Source organism: Canis lupus, chromosome 2 (assembly GCF_048164855.1).
Source record: "Canis lupus baileyi chromosome 2, mCanLup2.hap1, whole genome shotgun sequence".
Taxonomy (NCBI): domain Eukaryota; kingdom Metazoa; phylum Chordata; class Mammalia; order Carnivora; family Canidae; genus Canis; species Canis lupus.
Genome location: NC_132839.1, coordinates 32,830,006 through 32,852,839, shown reverse-complemented (window position 1 = coordinate 32,852,839; position 22,834 = coordinate 32,830,006). Strand labels below are relative to the sequence as shown.

The window sequence follows — 22,834 nt, the reverse complement described above, 5'->3', positions numbered from 1 at the left end:
ATATATTTTTAGTTACACATTTTTTACACGGTTACTAAGTGTGCTCTTATATGGAGAAGATAGTGTCTGTAATACTCCAGTAAGACTAAGCTATATTTATAGTCTTTGTATGGTAAATAAATAATAATGTTAAACATGACAATATTTTCTGAATTCCATGAAAGAGTGTTTCCTGGTGAAATTATAAAACAGTTTTAACCCATTGATCTTGTGGTGTTTTTGTCTTCCTTTGATTTTCTAAGCATTACTGTGAAAAAAGTGGAATTTAAAGATATTTAGAAGAGGGAAATGAGGCCAACCTCATAGTGATAGAGTGGAAAGCCTAGTTTAAAGGAAGGGAAGTGCAATGAAAAGGGATTGGAATTTAAATGGAAAAAAATATCTATGAATTCAAATATCCTCAGCAAACTGCTAGCAATAGAAATATAAGCAATGAAATAGAACTCTAGTGAGGCTACATGGGCATTGTTAGACTTTGAGAACTCTGTTTTTTGTTTACTTGTTCTTCATTATGCCTCTAATTTATGACAGCACTTTTATTTTTTCATTTGCTTGAGAAAAATACAATCTTCCTTGCCCTGTCCAGGAAGGCTCGCTTGACTTGCTGGTTCCTTAGGCTGTAAATAAAGGGGTTCAGCATGGGGGCTACCGAGGTGTTTAGCACAGCAACTCCCTTGCTCAGAGACACTCTGTCTTTTGCTGCTGGGTTAATATACATGAAAATGCAGCTGCCATAGGAGATAGAGATGACAATCATGTGGGAAGAACAGGTGGAAAAGGCCTTTGTCCTCTGACTAGTAGAAGGAATCTTCAAAATTGTTCTGAGGATATATATGTAGGACAGAATTATTATCATCAATGTGAACATTAACGTAAAAACAGCACAGGAAAAACCCACTATCTCTAAGAATCTAGTGTCTGAACAAGAAAGATGTAGTAAGGGGAAATAGTCACAGGTAAAATGGTCTATAGCATTGGACTTACAATAATCAAGCTGTATTAACAGCATGAGTGATGGGAATATGATTAAGAATGAAGCCGACCAAGAAGCAAAGACAAGGAGTATGCAGACTCTGGGATTCATGATGGTCATGTAATGCAGAGGTTTGCAGATGACAATGTATCGGTCATAGGACATGGCAGCCAGCAGGTAAAATTCAGTGACTCCCAACAGAATGAAAAAAAATAACTGAGCCATACAATCATTAAAGGAAACAGTTTTATCTCCTGTAATCAGGGTGCTCAGGAACTTGGGTATGCTCACAGTTGTGAATGAAATCTCAAGTAAGGAGAAGTTTCTGAGGAAGAAATACATGGGGGTCTGGAGGTGGGAATCCAGCAGGGTGAGGGTGATAATGGTCAGGTTCCCAGTGATGCTGAGCATGTAGGTGATAAGCAGAAAGACAAAGATCACCTCCTGAAGCTGTGGGTCATCTGACAATCCCAGGAGGATAAAGTCTGTTAGTTCTGTGTGGTTTCTCATTTTTCAGTTGCTTATTTGTGGTTCTCCTGCCAGACTTCTAGAAGAAAACACAAGGAATAAACTCGAAGAGTTAATTAACAAAGGTCTAAGTGTAGAGCCAGAATCTGGCTGAATTGGTGTGTCATTTTATGTAGAGGGAAAATTTTATGAATCTTTGATGGATTTTTCCCAGCCCATCATACATCTGTGCTGAAATCCCCTGGGAACTACTCCACTACATTGTGTATGTGTGCAAGTGACAGCAGATTGTGATCTTTAAAGGCATTGCAACACAGTCCTGTGCCTGGAAGTCATAGGAGGCTTAAAAGAAACACTTTTCTTTATTTATTGAAGTGATGTTGAGTTTGTAGTTGCATCACAAATGCCAATCAGGCAAAATTCTCTATGGAATGCTGAATTCCTAGCTGCACAGCTCCTAGGTTGTGTCTATTAAATTTCATTAAATTTAAGTTTCATTAAATTCCTTATATTTCATTCTTTTAATTAACTTTACTTCTGCTCAAACAATACTCTTCCTTTATCAGGGTTTGCTTTTCCTAGGAAGTACTGGTTCTTCATAACATCTAGGAGCTTCAAAATGCATTTTTATCAAATAAACAATATTTGATTTCAATCCCAAAATTGACATTTCTGCATTAAATTTCCTGGCTTCTACTGGCTTTGGAGAACCTGGTTTAAAAAGGTATATTATCACTCCATTATCAGAAAGGATGAAACGATGCCATTTACAACCTAAAAATAATTATGCTAACTGAAATAAGTCAGTCAGAGAAAGACAAATAGCATACAATTGCATTCATATGGATTTTAAGAAACCAAACAAACTGGCAAAGGGTAAGGGGAATGAGAGAAGCAAACCAAGAAACATACTCTTAACTATAGAGAATAAACTAATAAAAACCTGAGGAAGGCGAGGGGGGATGGGTAAAACAGGAGATGGGGATGAAGGAGGGCATCTGTGATGAGTATCAGGCATTGTATCCAAGTGTTGAGCCACTATGTTGTACAAATGAAACTAATACTGTGTTAACAAGCAGGAATTTAAATAAAACTTTTTTTTTAAAACAAAGGTATATTATTACTCTTCCATAGGTAATAATGTGTCAATGCACTGCATTTTTAACCTTATTTCAACTTTTTTGCATATTCTTTATTTTTCTTAACTTTCCAATCAATTTTAATAGCTTCTGAAAAATAATAACTTGACTGACACTCTTTAAACCTTTGAGGGAATGAATGAAAAGCTGTGAAGAAAGGTATTAATATATATAGAAAGTTCATGTGAGCATCACTGAAAAGGAGTACTTAAAGTCTAATTTTCAAGGATCAGCAAAAATTGGCTTAAAGAGTCTACCAAGAGATGATGCAATATCACTGACTCAGAAGTATACTATCCTATTTATAAAGACAATCAATGGATGTATCGACAATCAATGGTCTGTATTCATTTACCAACATCAACTAAACCTGGTTGTGTTATCCATTCATTCATTCATTCAGCAGCCTCTGAGGAGAAAAAAACCTCAATGTTTAATTAGGTGCATATGATTCCTCAAGCCTGAAGCCATCCAAGGAAGTATTCATGCAGAGTATGAAAGATATCTCTAACATTTAGCTCATCTTTTTATTTATGAATGTAGATCCATATTTCCCCCTGGAAGAACATGGTTTAGGTTAAACTTAAATTATCTTTCAATCATTTCATCATAATCAAGAACTCCTTCTAAGAACTCCTGAGACAGACCCTTTGAACTATTCAAAATGACAGCTAGCAATAATAGTTCATATTTGTCAAATAAGATGGCCACAAAGTACCTTCAAGGTTTCCTTCTGAAATTATCCCATGTCATGCCCCTTTAAAATTGTTACCATCAGGTTAGTATTAACAGCGATGGTTCAGAGAAACTAGATACTGATGACTTCTTGATGCCCAAGATGAGAAAGGGACTCTGTATAAAAGAATACATTAAGTTTGAAGCAACAAAGGATGTTCTTTTAAGACACTGAGATGAGAGCCTTAGACTGCATTTATTTCTGGTGCATTTTGCTGTTGTTGTTAATGTCTTGGGTGCCCTGGATGGACCTCTTAGTAGAGTCTAATTGTTTCAACTCTATGTTTACTAATTTCATTCTTCTTCAGTTAAACCTCATTAAAGATCATTAGGGGGACTTTACACATCATATCTTCCAAGCCATGTCCTTTATTGATCACCTCACTGTTTCTACTTTATTTTATTATTTTTTTAATTTATATTTTTATTGGTGTTCAATTTGCCAATAAATAGAATGACACCCAGTGCTCATCCCATCAAGTGCCCCCCTCAGTGCCCGTCACCCAGTCACCTCCACCCCCCGCCCACCTCCCCTTCGACACCCCTAGTTCGTTTCCCAGAGTTGGGGTCTCTCATGTTCTGTCTTCTTTTCTGATATTTCCCACTCATTTTTACTTTAAATAGTTGTTCAGGGTTTAGGATAACACATTAAAGGGAAGGAAAGTTTTTTTAGTTCAGTATTGTGGGTGAAATCTAGTTTGGCTTCATAATTACTCTAAATTTACTTGGAACTGCTCAATCTTTCTGAACTTTGGGCCATGACACAGGTTTTCTTTAGTAGCTTCTCTTTTCCTGAGTGAAGCAAAGACTCCTCTAGAGAACCCACCAAGTGGCTGGAAGGATTGTATCTCTAGCAGTTTATGGCAATTATCAATTCCTACCCTCCAAGTTTCAGTTCTTTATTTAGTCATCTGTAATCAAGGAAAAAAGTAAAGCACATAACCTGAATATAAGATGATGCTATCAAAAGAGTATCAGTTTCTTATTTATGACACTCTAAGGTAGATTACTATCACAGAAAGTATATAGGCTCTGTGGTTAGAGAAATATGGGTTAAAAATACAAATGGGCCACTTAATAGATTTGTGACTTTGAATGGTCCTTTATTTTCTTAAGTATCAGTCTTCTCTGTTTACCATGGATGTGAAATTCAAGGGCATTTTGGGAATTAATTGAAATAGTATAAATGAAAGTGCTATATAAACCATGTGGCACTTACTATGCTTTTCGAAGAGCTGGTTTTTAACCTTATTTTCCTTTAGTGTGAACTGATTTCCAATTTGGGGCAGAATATTCATGGTTACTGTGATTAAGCAAAGGCATTATTTTTCCCAATGACATACTAAAGATTTGTATATTCTATCTCATTCAGTCTTTATGACACAACTATGGAACTTTATCTTTATTCCCAAATGAAGCACTGGAGTCAGTTTGGTTTTGTACCTTAGATATATTCATATAAGTAATAAGTGTTCAATGTAGCCAGGAATTACCTACAGTTAGTCTATTCTCTAAAAGAAAGTACTATCTAGCCTATATTCAGTTAGAAACACAGGCACAGAAATGGAAATTTCCTGCTTTTCACTTAACAGAGAATGAAAAAAATGATGTAATAAAACAAAATATACTACTATCTATATTCAGTGGCAAAATAGAACTCCAATATACCCTATTTAATCTAATTAAAAATTGAGCTGATAAGCAATGAAACAATGATAAGGTTTGGGAGACTCCATTGCCTCCTATATTTCTGACTTACCTCTAATTTTCATACAGGATCACTAACAAATAGAATGGCTGGAATAGAAAACATAAGAGCAGTTGCTACTGTTGTATGCAGGGAAACCAGCATTCTGGACATAATTCCTCTTGGTGAACCCCTTTTCTTTCTATGTTAAGGTTTTTTTCTTAAAATTTCCATTTTATCTAGAGGGAATATATTTCTTTGTGTACAGAGCATGAAAAAGGAGCAATTATATGAAGAAGAAAAAATATCAGAAGGTGTTTTAAGCAATGTGGTATGGTTTCTGCAAAAATAAAATGTAGCATCAGCCACATGTCTTATCTATTCTCTTTGCTGCTGGCTCACAGGGAATAATTCAGTGAATCAAAATTGCCAGAACAGGGCTACAGACAAAACACCAAGGAATATAAAACATCATACACATTAGTAATGAATTTGAAAAGGAAGCTTAGGGGACAGTGTCCAAAGAGACAGGAAAAAAAAAGCTAGCAAATAACCACACTAGGTAAAGTTTGTTTCCCTTGACATTATTTTTCAGAGATTAAAAACTGAACATCTTATTTATGTTCCTGTCTTGAGTTCCTAATGCACATTGCTATTGAGAGCATATTTAATATATGCCATTTTTAAAAACTTGAAAATTCTCTTTATAGTGCTAAGTCCATTGCTTACTCCACATATTTAATCTTCCTTCCCATAAGAATTTTTGGTTCACTAATACTGCTAATACTTTATACTATTTTGTCTTCTCACTCTTTGCTCACCAACAGTGACAGCTAAAGCGTTTCTTGCTTTGATTGATAAAAGTTCCAATATATATGCCAAGTATAATATTAGTAATTATTACCCTCCCTGACTGTACTATAATAATATAACCATGCCCAAATTCTATCATGTGAGTGTAAAACACCAATAAAATTGTGCATGTCCTATGTAAAAGCTATGAATATTTGCCAGTTCTCACAGTTTTAAATATGCATGAAATAAAGGCAAGTTTTTGTTTCTTTGTTGTGGTTTTCTTTTTTTAAAAAATAAATTTATTTTTTTATTGGTGTTCAATTTACCAACATACAGAATAACACCCAGTGCTCATCCCATCAAGTGCCGCCCTCAGTGCCCGTAATCCATTCCCCCCCCCCCCGCGCCCTCCTCCCCTTCCACCACCCCTAGATCGTTTCCCAGAGTTAGGAGTCTTTATGTTCTGTACCCCTTTCTGATATTTCCCACACAATTCTTCTCCCTTCCCAATATTCCCTATCACTATTATTTATATTCCCCAAATGAATGAGATCATACACTGTTTGTCCTTCTCCGATTGACTTACTTCACTCAGCAAAATGCCCTCCAGTTCCATCCACGTTGAAGAAAATGGTGGGTATTTGTCGTTTCCAATGGCTGAGTAATATTCCATTGTATACATAAACCACATCTTCTTTATCCATTCATCTTTCGATGGACACCGAGGCTCCTTCCACAGTTTGGCTATTGTGGCCATTGCTGCTATAAACATCGGGGTGCAGGTGTCCCGGCGTTTCATTGCATCTGAATCTTTGGGGTAAATCCCCAACAGTGCCATTGCTGGGTCGTAGGGCAGGTCTATTTTTAACTCTTTGAGGAACCTCCACACAGTTTTCCAGAGTGGCTGCACCAGTTCACAACCCACCAACAGTGTAAGGGGGCTCCCTTTTCTCCGCATCCTCTCCAACATTTGTGGTTTCCTGCCTTGCCAATTTTTCCCATTCTCACTGGTGTGAGTGGTATCTCATTGTGGTTTTGATTTGTATTTCCCTGATGGCAAGTGATACAGAATATTTTCTCATGTGCTCGTTGGCCATATCTATGTCTTCCTCTGTGAGATTTCTCTTCATGTCTTTTGCCCATTTCCTGATTGAATTGTCTATTTCTTTGGTGTTGAGTTTAATAAGTTCTTTATAGATCTTGGAAACTAGCCCTTTATCTAATATGTCATTTGCAAATATCTTCTCCCATTCTGTAGGTTGTCTTTTAGTTTTGTTGTCTGTATCCTTTGCTGTGCAAAAGCTTCTTATCTTGATGAAGTCCCAATAGTTCATTTTTGCTTTTATTTCTTTTGTTTTCGTGGATGTATCCTGTAAGAAGTTACCGTGGCCGAGTTCAAAACGGGTGTTGCCTGTGCTCTCTTCTAGGATTTGATGGACTCTTGTCTCACATTTAGATCTTTCATCCATTTTGAGTTTATCCTTGTGTATGGTGCAAGAGAGTGGTCTAGTTTCATTCTTCTGCATGTGGATGTCCAATTTTCCCAGCACCATTTGTTGAAGAGACTGTCTTTCTTCCAATGGATAGTCTTTCCTCCTTTATCGAATATTAGTTGACCATAAAGTTGAGGGTCCACTTCTGGGTTCTCTATTCTGTTCCATTGATCTATGTGTCTGTTTTTGTGCCAGTACCACACTGTCTTGATGACCGCAGCTTCGTAGTACAACCTGAAATCTGGCATTGTGATGCCCCCAGATATGGTTTTCTTTTTTAAAATGCCCCTGGCTATTCGGGGTCTTTTCTGATTCCACACATATCTTAAAATAATTTGTTCTAACTCTCTGAAGAAAGTCCATGGTATTTTGAAGGGATTGCATTAAACGTGTAAATTGCCGAGGGTAACATTGACATTTTCACAATATTAATTCTGCCAATCCATGAGCATGGAATATTTTTCCATCTCTTTGTGTCTTCCTCAATTTCTTTCAGAAGTGTTCTATAGTTTTGAGGGTATAGATCCTTTACCTCTTTGGTTAGGTTTATTCCTAGGTCTCTTTTGCTTTTGGGTGCAATTGTCAATGGGATTGACTACTTAATTTCTCTTTCTTCAGTCTCATTGTTAGTATATAGAAATGCCACTGATTTCTGGGCATTAATTTTGTATCCTGCCTTGCTAGCAAATTGCTGTATGAGTTCTAGCAATCTTGGGGTGGAGGCTTTTGGGTTTTCTATGTAGAGTATCATGTCATCAGCGAAGAGGGATAGTTTGACTTCTTCTTTGCCAATTTGAATGCCTTTAATGTCTTTTTGTTGTCTGATTGCTGAGGCTAGGACTTCCAGTGCTATGTTTAATAGTAGTGGTGAGCCCGGACACCCATGTCTTGTTCCTGATCTTAGGGGAAAGGCTCCCAGTGCTTCCCCGTTGAGAATGATATTTGCTGTGGGCTTTTCTTAGATGCCTTTTAAGATGTCGAGGAATGTTCCCTCTATCCCTACACTCTGAAGAGTTTTGATCAGGAATGGATGCTGTATTTTGTCAAATGCTTTCTCTGTATCTAATGAGAGGATCATATGGTTCTTGGTTTTTCTCTTGCTGATATGATGAATCATTTTGATTGTTTTACGAGGGTTGAACCAGCCTAGTGTCACGGAAATAAATCCTACTTGGTCATGTTAAATAATTTTCTTAATGTACTGTTGTATCCTATTGGCTAGTATCTTGTTGAGAATTTTTGCATCCATGTTCATCAGAGATTTTGTACCGTAATTCTCCTTTTGGTGGGGTCTTTGTCTGGTTTTGGAATTAAGGTGATGCTGGCCTCTTAAAACGAATTTGGAAGTACTCCATCTCTTTCTATCTTTCCAAACAGCTTTAGTAGAATAGATATCTTTTCTTCTTTAATCGTTTGATAGAATTCCCCTGAGAAGCCATCTGGCCCTGGCCTTTTGTGTCTTGGGAGGTTTTTGATGACTGCTTCAATCTCTTCCCTGGTTCTCGGCCTGTTCAGGTTTTCTATTTCTTCCTGTTCCAGTTTTGGTATTTTTTGGCTTTCCAGAAATATGTCCATTTCCTCTGGATTGCCTAATTTTTTGGCGTATAGCTGTTCATAATACATTTTTAAAATCGTATGTATTTCCTTGGTGTTGGTAGTGATCTCTCCTTTCTCATTCATGATTTTATTAATTTGAGTGTTTTTTCTCTTTTTTAAATAAGGATGGCTAATGGTTTATCTATCTTATTAATTCTTTCAAAGAACCAACTCCTGGTTTTGTTGATCTGTTCCACAGTTCTTCTGGTCTCGATTTTGTTGAGTTCTGCTGGAATCTTTATTAACTCTCTTCTTCTGCTGGGTGTAGGATCTATTTGCTGTTTTTTCTCTAGCTCCTTTATGTGTAAGGTTAGCTTTTGTATTTGAGTTCTTTCCAGTGTTTGAATGGATGCTTGTATTGTGATGTATTTCACCCTCAGGACTGCTTTTGCTGCATCCCAAAGATTTTGAACGGTTGTATCTTCATTCTCATTAGTTTCCATGAATCTTTTTAATTCTTCCTTAATTTCCTGGTTCACTCTTTCATCTTTAGCAGCATGGTCCTTAACCTCCACGCGTTTGAGGTCCTTCCAAACTTCTTGTTGTGATTTAGTTCTAATTTCAAGACATCCCAATCTTTTGGTATCGGTTCAGACCTGATTTGTGACCCAGTATGTGGTTTATACTGGAGAAAGTTCCATGTGCACTTGAGAAGAATGTGTATTTAGTTGAGTTTGGATGTAAAGTTCTGTAGATGTCTGTGAAATCCATCTGGTCCAGTGTATCATTTAAAGGTCTCGTTTCTTTTCCTTTTTTTTTTTTTTAAAGGTCTCGTTACTTTGGAGATGTTGTGCTTAGAAGACCTATCGAGGGTAGAAAGCGCTAGATTGAAATCACCAAGTATAAGTGTATTATTATCTAAGTATTTCTTCACTTTGGTTATTAATTGATTGACATATTTGGCAGCTCCCACATTCGGGGCATTTATATTGAGGATTGTTAAGTCCTCTTGTTGGATAGATCCTTTAAGTATGATATAGTGTCCCTCTTCATCTCTCACTAGTCTTTGGGGTAAATTTTAGTTTATCTGATATAAGGATGGCTACCCCTGCTTTCTTTTGAGGACCATTTGAATGGTAAATGGTTCTCCAAACTTTTATTTTCAGGTTGTAGGTGTCCTTCTGTCTAAAATGTGTCTCTTGTAGACAGCAAATAGATGGGTCCTGCTTTTTTATCCAGTCTGAAACCCTGTGCCTTTTGATGGGGTCATTAAGCCCGTTCATGTTCCGAGTTACTATTGAAAGATATGAGTTTAGTGTCATCATGATATCTATTCAGTCCCTGTTTTTGTGGATTGTTGCATTGAACTTCTTCCTAAAGGGGAATTTTAAGAGTCCTCCTTAAAATTTCTTGCAGAGCTGGTTTGGAGGTCACATATTCTTTCATTTCCTGCCAGTCTTGGAAGATCTTTATCTCTCCTTCCATTTTGAATGAGACCCTTGCTGGATAAAGTATTCTTGATTGCATGTTCTTCTCATTTAGGACCCTGAATATATCCTGCCAGCCCTTTCTGGCCTGCCAGGTCTCTGTGGAGAGGTCTGCTGTTACCCTAATACTCCTCCCCATAAAAGTCAGGGATTTCTTGTCTTTTGCTGCTTTAAGGATCTTTATCTTTGGAATTTGCAAGCTTCACTATTAAATGTCGAGGTGTTGAACGGTTTTTATTGATTTTAGGGGGGATCTCTCTATTTCCTGGATCTGAATGCTTGTTTCCCTTCCCACTTTAGGAAAGTTTTTAGCTATGATTTGTTCAAATACATATTCTGGCCCTCTGTCCCTTTCGGCGCCCTTGGGAACACCAATTAAACGTAGGTTTTTCTTCCTCAGGCTGTCGTTTATTTCCCTTAATCTATCTTCATGGTCTTTTAATTGTTTGTCTCTTTTTTCCTCAGTTTCCCTCTTTGCCGTCAACTTGTCTTCTATGTCACTCACTCATTCTTCCACCTCGTTAACACTCGTCGTTAGGACTTCTAGTTTGGATTGCATCTCATTCAATTGATTTTTAATTTCTGCCTGATTGGATCTAAATTCTGCAGTCATGAAGTCTCTTGAGTCCTTTATGCTTTTTTCTAGAGCCACCAGTAGCTGTATAATAGTGCTTCTGAATTGGCTTTCTGACATTGAATTGTAATCCAGATTTTGTAACTCTGGGAGAGGACTGTTTCTGATTCTTTCTTTTGAGGTGAGGTTTTCTTTCTAGTCATTTTGCTCAGTGCAGAGTAGCCAAAAACAAGTTGTATTGGGAATAGGAGAAAAAGAGAGGAGAGAAAGAAGGAAAGAAAAGAGAAAAAGAAAAAAAGAAAAAAGGAAGAAAAGAAAGAGAAGAAAAAGAGAAAGAAAAAGAAAGAAAGGAAAAAAAGGTGGGGGAAGCAAACAGAAATCAAAAAGAAAAACAAAACACAGGGGAGTATCTTCTGATACTTTAAGTCCCTTGACTTCCCCTGGAACTTGTCTGTCTAGCTGGTCTTCTGGGGGAGAGGCCTCTTGTGCTGATTTTCAGGTGTTAGTATTGGGGGAGCTGCTTTGCCCCCAGCCTGGTTCAGGGCTCAGTGGTGGTTGTTTTCCCTGTAGGCCCCAGGAGGAACAGCCGCAGTGTTGGCGGCCAGCTCTGGAGCCCTGGATTCAACTCCCGCAGTAAGTATGGAGCTCTCAGCCTGCAGGGGCCTGGATGCTGCGGGGGTGGGGCCGCTGATCTGCTCAGCTCGGGGCAGAAGCGTCCTTGCTGTCCTGGGACCTCCCGGCCTTTGTCTGTCCCAGGGGGAGGCTGGATCCTGGACTGTGTCCCGGCGCCCTGTGCTCCGGGTCTATGCTGTTGGATTCGCGCTCCCGGGCGTGCAGCCCCCTCTGCGGAGCCGCCGCCCGAGCCCCTCCGAGCTGCTCCGGTCCCGCCGTGCGCGCTACAGCCCTTAGGGAGCTCCGCGCACTCTGATAGGTGTGCAGGTGTCTGTTACTGTCCCAGGGAACCCGAGGGCATCCCCGCCCTCCTGGGTCCTGCTCCAACTCCCTGCGAGTGCCTTTCCGCCCGGGAAGATTGGAGAAGCTCCTGCTTTTCTGGGACGGGGCTTTCCTGTCCTGGGGACACTCGCCCCAGCCTCTGCCCGGCTCCTCGCGGGGCCCCGCCCCCTTGGATGCCTTTTTTTTCTTTATTTCTTTTTCCCCCGTCTTCCTACCTTGATAGAATCGCGAACTCTTCTCACTGTAGCGTTCCAGCTGGTCTCTCTTTAAATCTCAGGCCAATTTCGTAGATTTTCAGGATGATTTGAAGGTTATCTGGGTAATTTGGTGGGGACAGGTCATTTGGGGACCCTACTCTTCTGCCATCATGCCCCTCCCTCCAATTTCTTTCAGAATTGTTCTGTAATTGATGCAGGGAAACCCCGGGACACCTGCACCCCGATGTTTCTAGCAGCAGTGTTTACAATAGCCAAACTGTGGAAGGAGCCTCAGTGTTCATTGAAAGATGAATGGATAAAGAAGATGTGGTTTATGTATACAATGGAATATTCCTCAGCCATTAGAAACAACAAATACCCACCATTTGCTTCTACGTGGATGGAACAGGAGGGTATTATTCTGAGTGATATAAATCAGTCAGAGAAGGACAAAATTATATGGTCTCATTCATTTGGGGAATATAAAAAACAATGAAAGAGAATAAAGGGGAAAGGAGAGAAAATGAGTGGGAAATATCAGAAAAGGAGACAGGACATGAGAGACCCCTAACTCTGGGAAATGAACTAGGGGTGGTGAAAAGGGAGGTAGGCGGGGAGTTGGGGTGACAGGGTGACGGGAACTGAGGGGGGCACTTGATGGGATGAGCACTGTGTGTTATTTTATATGTTGGCCATTTGAACTCCAACAAAAAGAAATTAAAAAAAGAAGTGTTCTGTATTTTAGGGTATAGATCCTTTACCTCTTTGGTTAGGTGTTCCTAACCAAAGGATTATTCCTAGATATCTTATGGTTTTGGGTGCAACTGTAAATGGATTTGACTCAGTAATTTCTCTTTCTTCAGTCTCATTGTTAGCATATAGAAGTGCCACTGACTTCTGGGCATTGATTTTGTATCCTGCCACACTGCCAAATTGCTGTATGAGTTCTAGCAATCTTGGGGTGAAGTCTTTTGGGTTTTCTATGTAGAGTATCATGTCATCGGCGAAGAGGGAGAGTTTGACTTCTTCTTTGCCAATTTGAATGCCTTTAATGTCTTTTTGTTGTCTGATTGCTGAGACTAGGACTTCCAGTACTATGTTGAATAGCCGTTGTGAGAGTGGACATACCTGTTGTGTTCCTGATCTTAGGGGAAAGGTTCTCAGTGATTCCCCATTGAGAATATTTGTTGTGGGCTTTTGTAGATGGCTTTTTTTTGGTATATTTTTTATTGTTGTTCGATTTGCCAACATATACCATAACATCCAGATGACGTCTAGTGCCCCCCTCAATGACCGTCACGCAGTCACCTCATCTTCCCACCCTTTCCACCACCCCTTGCTTGTTTCCCAGAGTTAGGTGTCTCTCATGTTCTGTCACTTTCCCTGATATTTCCCACTCATTTTCTCTCCTTTCCTCTCTATTCCCTTTCACCATATTTCATATTCCCCAAATGGATGAAACCATATAATGTTTGTCCTTCTCTGATTGACTTTCTTCAGCACAATACTCTCCAGTTCCTGTAGATGGATTTAAGATTCTGAGGAATGTCCCCTCCATCCCTACACTCTGAAGAGTTTTGATCAGTATTGGATGCTATATTTTGTAAAGTGCTTTCTCTGCATCTATTGAGAGGATCATATGGTTCTTGTTTTTTCTCTTGCTGATATGATCTATCACTTTGATTGCTTTACAAGTGTTGAACCAGCCTTGCATCCAGGGGATAAATCTCATTTCGTCATGGTGAATAATCTTCTTAATGGACTATTGGATCCTATTGGGTAGTATCTTCTTGAGAATTTTTCCATCTGTGTTTATCAGGGGTTTTGGTCTAAAATGCTCCTTTTTGGTGGGGTCTTTGTCTGGATTTGGAATTAAGGTGATGCTGGCCTTATAGAACGAGTTTGTAAGTATTCTATCCCTTTCTATATCTTTCACAATAGCTATAGTAGAATAGGTATGGTTTCTTCTTTAAACGTTTGATAGAATTCCCCCTGGGAAGTTATCTGGTCCTGGACTTTTGTGTTTTGGGAGGTTTTTGGTGACTGCTACAATTTCATCCCTGGCTATTGGCCTGTTCAGGTTTTTTATTTTTTCGTGTTCCAGTTTTTGTATTTTGTGGTTTTCCAGAAATGCGTCCATTTCTTTAGATTGCCTAATTTATAGGCGTATAGCTGCTCATAATATGTTTTTAAAATCGTTTGTATTTCCTTGATATTGGTGGTGATCTCTCCTTTTTCAATTGTGATTTTATTAATTTGAGTCTTTTCTCTTTTTATTAATTGGAGTCTATTCTCTTTTGTTTTTAATAAGGCTGGCTAATGGTTTTTCTATCTTCTTTCAAAGAACCAACTCCTGGTTTTGTTGATCTGTTCTGCAGATCTTCTGGTCTCTATTGCATTGAGTTCTGCTCGGATCTTTATTAACTCTCCTTTTTTGCTTGGTGTAGGTTTTATTTGCTGTTCTTTCTCCAGGTCCTTTAGGTTCAAGATCAGCCTGCATATTTGAGTTTTTTTCCATTTTTTGAGAGATACTTGTATTGCCATGAATTTCCCCCTTGGGCCTGCTTTTGCTTTATCCTATAGATTTAGGATGGTTTTATCTTCTTTCTCATTAGTTTCCATGAATCTTTTTAATTCTTCTCTAATTTCCTGGTTGACCCATTCCTCTTTCAGCAGAATGCTCTTTAACCTCCACGTGTTTGAGTTTCTTCCATCTTATTCCTTGTGATTGAGCTCAAGTTTCAAAACATTATGGTCTGAAAATATGCAGGGGACAATCCCAATGTTTGGTATTGGTTAAGACCTGGTTTGTGACACATTATGTGGTCTATTCTGGAGAAAGTTCCATGTACAGTTGAGAAGAATGTGTATTCAGTTGCGTTTGGATGTAAAGTTCTGTAAATGTCTTTGAAATCCATCTGGTCTAGTGTATCATTTAAAGCTCTTGTTCCTTGGAGAGATAGTGCTTAGAATATCTGTCATTTACAGAAAGCACCATGTTGAAGTCTCCCAGTATAAGTGTATTATTATCTAAGTACGTCTTAACTTTGAATATTAATTGATTGATATACTTGGCAGTTCCCACATTAGGGGCATAAATATTCACGATTGTTAGGTCTTCTTGTTGGATAGATCCTTTAAGTATGATATCGTGTCCTTTTTCATCTCTTACTACAGCCTTTGGGATAAACTTTAATTTATCTGATATGAGGTATTTCCCACACACTTCTTCTCCCTTCCCTTATATTCCCTTTCACTATTATTTATATTCCCCAAATGAATGAGAACATAACACCAATATCTGATAAGAGGATTGATATCCCAGCTTTCCTTTGAGGACCATTTGAATGGTAAATGGTTCTCCAAACTTTCATTTTCAGGCTATAGGTGTCCTTAGGTCTAAAATGAGTCTCTTGTAGACAGCAAATAGATGGGTCATGCTGTTTTATCCAGTCTGAAACCGTGCGCCTTTTGATGGAATCATTAAGCCCATTCATGTTCTGGATTACTATTGAAAGATATGAATTTAGTGTCATCATAATATCTATTCAGTCCCTGCTTTTGTGGATTATTTCTTTGGGCTTCCTCTTTCTTTTACAGGGTCCCCCTTAATATTACTTGGAGAGCTGGTTTGCTGGTCACATATTCTTTCAGTTTCTGCCTCTCTTGGAAGCTCTTTATCTCTCCTTATATTCTGAATGAGAGCCTTGTTGGATAAAGTATTCTTGGCTGCATGTTCTTCTCATTTAGGACCCTGAATAGATCCTGCCAGCTCTTTCTGGCCTACCAGGTCTCTGTGGAGAGGTCTCCTGTTAATCTAATATTTTTCCCCATAAAAGTTAGAGATTTCTTGTCTCTTGCTGCTTTAATGATCTTCTTCTTCTTTTTTTTTCTTTTTTACAGTGGGAAGTCCTCCATTTTTTTATTTTTTTAATTTTTTAATTTTTTTAATAAAATAATTTTTATTGGTGTTCAATTTACCAACATACAGAATAACACCCAGTGCTCATCCCATCAAGTGCCGCCCTCAGTGCCCGTCACCCACTCACACCCACCACCCACCCTCCTCCCCTTCCACCACCCCCAGTTCGTTTCCCAGAGTTAGGAGTCTTTATGTTCTGTCTCCCTTTCTGATATTTCCCACACATTTCTTCTCCCTTCCCCTATATTCACTTTCACTATTATTTATATTCCTCAAATGAATGAGAACATACACTGTTTGTCCTTCTCTGATTGACTTACTTCACTCAGCATAATACCCTCCAGTTCCATTCACTTTGAAGCAAATGGTGGGTATTTGTTGTTTCTAATGGCTGAGTAATATTCCATTGTATACATAAACCACATCTTCTTTATCCATTCATCTTTCTATGGATACCGAGGCTCCTTCCACAGTTTGGCTATTGTGGACATTGCTGCTATAAACATTGGGGTGCAGCTGTCCCGGCGTTTCATTGCATCTGAATCTTTGGGGTAAATCCCCAACAGTGCAATTGCTGGGTCGTAGGGCAGGTCTATTTTTAACTCTTTTAGGAACCTCCACACAGTTTTCCAGAGTGGCTGCACCAGTTCATATTCCCACAAACAGTGTAAGAGGGTTCCCTTTTCTCCGCATCCTCTCCAACATTTGTTGTTTCCTGACTTGTTAATTTTCCCCATTCTCACTGGTGTGAGGTGGTATCTCATTGTGGTTTTGATTTGTATTTCCCTGATGGCAAGTGATGCAGAGCATTTTCTCATGTGCATGTTGGCCATGTCTAGGTCTTCCTCTGTGAGATTTCTCTTCACGTCTTTTGCTCATTTCATGATTGGATTGTTTGTTTCTTCGGTGTTGAGTTTAATAAGTTCTTTATAGGTCTTGGAAACTAGCCCTTTATCTGATACGTCATTTGCAAATATCTTCTCCCATTCTGTAGGTTGTCTTTGAGTTTTGTTGACTGTATCCTTTGCTGTGCAAAAGCTTCTTATCTTGATGAAGTCCCAATAGTTCATTTTTGCTTTTTTTTCTTTTGCCTTCATGGATGTATCTTTCAATAAGTTACTGTGGCCAAGTTCAAAACGGGTGTTGCCTGTGTTTTCCTCTAGGATTTTGATGGAATCTTGTCTCACATTTAGATATTTCATCCATTTTGAATTTATCTTTGTGTATGGTGAAAGAGATTGGTCTAGTTTCATTCTTCTGCATGTGGATGTCCAATTTTCCCAGCACCATTTATTGAAGAGACTGTCTTTCTTCCAATGGATAGTCTTTCCTCCTTTATTGAATATTATTTGGCCATCTTGCCTTGCCTCCACCACACAAAGGTTTTAAAAAAGTTTAAAACATGTATTTAAACCTCATCACTCTTTTCCATTAGTGTTTCTGGATTTGAATCAGTGTGAAAAGGTCTTCCAGGTTCCTTTGAGTTAAGTGTCATGATACATCACTATTTCAATATCATTGACTATATTCCTTATGCTGTGCCTTTGATCCCCATGAGTTATTCATTTATGCTATAGCTGGAAGCCTGTATCTCCCACTTCCCTTTGCCCATTTTGCTCAGTCTCCCTCACTCTGGCAATGATCACTTTGTCTTCTGTATTTAAGGGTCTGATCCTGTGTTTTGTTTGTTTATTCATTCATTTGTTTATTTATTTTTTAGATTTCACTTATGAGTGAAATCATACAGCATTTATCTTTCTTAGTCAACTTATTTCACTTAGCATAATACCCTCAAGGTCCATCCATATTGTCTCAAATGGCATGATCTCATTCTTTTTAATGGATCTGTAATATTCCATTGCATATATATATATATATCACCTCATCTTTATCCATTTGCATTTGTCTATGGATGAACACTTAGGTTGTTTCCATATCTTGGCTACTGTAAATAATAATGAAATAAACAAAGGGGTACACTTATCTCCTAGAATTAGTTTTTTTGTTGTTGTTGTTTTCTTTGGGTAAATAACCAATAGTGGAGTTATTGAATTATTTGATATTATTGAATTATTTAATATTTCTATTCATAATTTTTTGAGGAACTTCCATGCTGTTTTTCACAGTGGCTGTCCCAATTTACATTCCTACCAACACTGTATGAAGATTTCTTTTTCTCCACATCCTTGTCAACACTTACTATTTCTTGTCTTTTTGATTTAGTTATTCTAATAGGTATAAGGTGATGTTTCATTGTGCTTTTGATTTGCATTTCTCTGATGATTAGTGATGTTGAACATCTTTTCATGTGTTCATTGGCCAAGAAAAGCCATTTTGATTCAAGGATCCATAATCATTGTGAAAGTGTTCAGCCTCAGAATTATCTAGAAGAACTTAGTAACTACTTATTGACTCTTTAAAGTTTGGAGGAATTTATCTCTGAAATTATCTCAGCAGGCCTGTTGCATTTGGAATGATACCTCTTTCTCAACTTTCTCTATTTCTTCCATGGAATTCAGCTTACATTTTTCTCTGCCTCACTGGTCAATTTTAATAAATTATGTATTCTTAGAAAATTATTTCATTCAATTATTCAAATTAATGTGCATAAAGTTTGATTTTTTGAATTATTTGACTCTTTTGATTATTTGAATGTCAAAAAATTTATGGTTATATCTCCAAATCAATTATTATTTTAGCTATTTATTCATAAATAAAGCATGAAATATTTTTGCAGTTTTAAAAAGACAATTGTAAAGCTAGCACCCAATGTAACTACAATTTAGGTTCTGAAATGGTTCATTGCCATAACCTTAGAAAAGTCCCACTTACCTCTCTGCATCACACTTACCTTTCTCCTCATCTCTAGTACACTCCTATTTCCATGACCATTTTCTTATTTTTCATTGTAGATTTACCGTTAGTAAATGCAATATTAATTATATTGTCTAGTTTATCTTAAAAGTACTTTTCTATGGTTGGAATTGTTATATACTTTCTTCTTTGTGTTACTTTAGTAATAACCACAAAAATGAATCTCATAAACATAATGGTAAATGTAGTTCAAAGACTACAGTATTCCACTGTATGAATATGAATATGACAACTTTAGTAATCTATTTGTTGCTGACTGATGGACATGTGTTGTGTTTCTAGTTTTTCGCTACTATGAACAGTAATATAAATATTTTTATTCCTGTAACCTGGTGTATATATGCAAGAGTTTCCCTAAGTTACATTCCTAGAAATGACTTTTCTTGGCTCTGAATAATAATTAAGGTAGTTGTAATGACATGTAATGATATACTTATAAAGGTTTTTCTTAATTTATCTAAGTTCAAAAGAAACAAGAGGGTAAAGTATAAGAACTGATATCTAAAATGATGATAAGATTCCTAAAATGTATATGTAAATTCAAAGAACTTGGCATCACCAAAATTCTTTTGAAAAAGAATACAGTTGGAGGTTTTACATTATCTAATTTCAAAACTTACTATAAAGTCACAGTAATCAAGGCAGTGTAGAATTGGTATACATACCAAAAAAATAGGGCTGAGAGTATAGAAATAACCCCTTGCATTTATGATCAATTAATTTTCAATAAGATACCAAGACAGTGAGTAGCGGAAAGGATAATCTTCAATAGATAGTGCTAGAATAATTGGATAATTGAGCAAAATGAGCTTAGAATCCTATCTCATGCCATATACAAAAATTAACTCAAAAATGGATCAAAGACCTAATATTTTTTTTAATTTATTTTTTATTGTTCAATTTGCTAACATACAGAATAACCCCCAGTGCCCGTCACCCATTCACTCCCACCCCCCGCCCTTCTCCCCTTCCACCACCCCTAGTTCGTTTCCCAGAGTTAGCAGTCTTTACGTTCTGTCTCCCTTTCTGATATTTCCCACACATTTCTTCTCCCTTCCCTTATATTCCCTTTCACTATTATTTATATTCCCCAAATGAATGAGAACATACACTGTTTGTCCTTCACCGACTGACTTACTTCACTCAGCATAATACCCTCCAGTTCCATCCACGTTGAAGCAAATGGTGGGTATTTGTAATTTCTAATAGCTGAGTAATATTCCATTGTATACATAAACCACATCTTCATTATCCATTCATCTTTCGATGGACACCGAGGCTCCTTCCACAGTTTGGCTATCGTGGCCATTGCTGCTAGAAACATCGGGGTGCAGGTGTCCCGGCGTTTCATTGCATTTGTATCTTTGGGGTAAATCCCCAACAGTGCAATTGCTGGGTCGTAGGGGAGATATATTTTTAACTGTTTGAGGAACCTCCACACAGTTTTCCAGAGTGGCTGCACCAGTTCACATTCCCACCAACAGTGTAAGAGGGTTCCCTTTTCTCCGCATCCTCTCCAACATTTGTTGTTACCTGCCTTGTTAATTTCCCCCATTCTCACTGGTGTGAGGTGGTATCTCATTGTGGTTTTGATTTGTATTTCCCTGATGGCAAGTGATGCAGAGCATTTTCTCATATGCATGTTGGCCATGTCTAGGTCTTCCTATGTGAGATTTCTGTTCATGTCTTTTGCCCATTTCATGATTGGATTGTTTGTTTCTTTGGTGTTGAGTTTAATAAGTTATTTATAGATCTTGGAAACTAGCCCTTTATCTGATAGGTCATTTGCAAATATCTTCTCCCATTCTGTAGGTTGTCTTTGAGTTTTGTTGACTGTATCCTTTGCTGTGCAAAAGCTTCTTATCTTGATGAAGTCCCAATAGTTCATTTTTGCTTTTGTGTCTTTTGCCTTCGTGGATGTATCTTGCAAGAAGTTACTATGGCCGAGTTCAAAAAGGGTGTTGCCTGTGTTCTTCTCTAGGATTTTGATGGAATCTTGTCTCACGTTTAGATCTTTCATCCATTTTGAATTTATCTTTGTGTATGGTGAAAGAGAGTGGTCTAGTTTCATTCTTCTGCATGTGGATGTCCAATTTTCCCAGCACCATTTGTTGAAGAGACTGTCTTTCTTCCAATGGATAGTCTTTCCTCCTTTATCGAATATTAGTTGCCCATAAAGTTCAGGGTCCACTTCTGGATTCTCTATTCTGTTCCACTGATCTATGCGTCTGTTTTTGTGCCAGTACCACACTGTCTTGATGACCACAGCTTTGTAGTACAACCTGAAATCTGGCATTGTGATGCCCCCAGATATGAGCTAAGAATCATTAGGAGAAATATAAGTTAAGAAAACATTTCATTTTTTAAATTTATTTATTTTTTGGTGTTCAATTTGTCAACATACAGAATAACACCCAGTGCTCATCCCGTCCAGTGCCCCCCTCAGTGCCCGCCACCCAGTAACCCCCACCGCCCACCCACCTCCCCTTCCACAACCCCTAGTTCGTTTCCCAGAGTTAGGAGTCTTTCATGTTCTGTCTCCCTTTCTGATATTTCCCACTTATTTTTTCTCCTTTCCCCTTTATTCCCTTTCACTATTTTTATATTCCCCAAATGAACGAGACCATATAATTTTTGTCCTTCTCTGATTGACTTTTTTCACTCAGCATAATATCCTCCAGTTCCATCCACGTCGAAGCAAATGGTGGGTATTTGTCGTTTCTAATGGCTGAGTAATATTCCATTGTATACATAAACCACATCTTCTTTATCCATTCATCTTTCGATGGACACCGAGGTTCCTTCCACAGTTTGGCTATTGTGGACATTGCTGCTAGAAACATCAGGGAGCAGGTGGACTGGCGTTCCATTGCATCTGTATCTTTGGGGTAAATTCCCAGAAGTGCAATTGCTGGGTCGTAGGGCAGGTCTATTTTTAACTCTTTGAGGAACCTCCACATAGTTTTCCAGAGTGGCTGCACCAGTTCACATTCTCACCAACAGGGTAAGAGGGTTCCCTTTTCTCCACATCCTCTCCAACATTTGTGGTTTCCTGCCTTGTTAATTTCCCCCATTCTCACTGGTGTGAGGTGGTATCTCATTGTGGTTTTGATTTGTATTTCCCCGATGGCAAGTGATGCAGAGCATTTCCTCATGTGCTTGTTGGCCATGTCTAGGTCTTCCTCTGTGAGATTTCTGTTCATGTCTTTTGCCCATTTCATGATTGGATTGTTTGTTTCTTTGGTGTTGAGTTTAATAAGTTCTTTATAGATCTTGGAAACTAGCCCTTTATCTGATACGTCATTTGAGAATATCTTTCCCATTCTGTAGGTTGTCTTTGAGTTTTGTTGACTGTATCCTTTGCTGTGCAAAAGCTTCTTATCTTGATGAAGTCCCAATAGTTCACTTTTGCTTTTATTTCTTTTGCCTTCATGGATATATATTGCAAGAAGTTACTGTGGCTGAGTTCAAAAAGGGTGTTCCCTGTGTTCTCCTCTAGGATTTTGATGGAATCTTGTCTCACATTTAGATCTTTCATCCTTTTTGAGTTTATCTTTGTGTATGGTGCAAGAGAGTGGTCTAGTTTCATTCTTCTGCATGTGGATGTCCAATTTTCCCAGCACCATTTATTGAAGAGACTATCTTTCTTCCAGTGGATAGTCTTTCCTCCTTTATCGAATATTAGTTGACCATAAAGTTGAGAGTCCACTTCTGGATTCTCTATTGTGTTCCATTGATCTATGTGTCTGTTTTTGTGCCAGTACCACACTGTCCGGATGACCACAGCTTTGTAGTACAACCTGAAATCTGGCATTGTGATGCCCCCAGCTATGGTTTTCTTCTTTAAAATTCCCCTGGCTGTTCGAGATCTTTTCTGATTCCACACAAATCTTAAAATAATTTGTTCCAACTACCTGAAGAAAGTCCATGGTATTTTGATAGGGATTGCATTAAACGTGTAAATGCCCTTGGTAACATTGACTTTTTCACAATATTAATT

General features: G+C 38.1%; 1 protein-coding gene across 3 annotated transcripts in view; it reads right to left on the bottom strand.

Moving 5' to 3' along the window:
* Positions 1 to 544: 544 nt before the first annotated feature.
* Positions 545 to 22,834, bottom strand: part of LOC140615204 (olfactory receptor 6C1-like) — a 48,489-nt gene continuing 26,199 nt past the window's right edge. The window contains exons 1-2 of one of the 3 annotated variants that reach the window (XM_072795134.1): positions 4,563 to 4,779; positions 545 to 1,520 (exon numbers count right to left, since the gene is read on the bottom strand). In XM_072795134.1, the coding sequence (XP_072651235.1) occupies positions 545 to 1,483 (939 nt within the window). In that variant the 5' untranslated portion in view covers positions 1,484 to 1,520; positions 4,563 to 4,779. Of the gene's footprint in view, positions 1,521 to 1,665; positions 3,677 to 4,562; positions 4,780 to 22,834 lie in introns of those variants that run through there. The other 2 variants (XM_072795131.1, XM_072795130.1) reach the window with 2 other exon arrangements.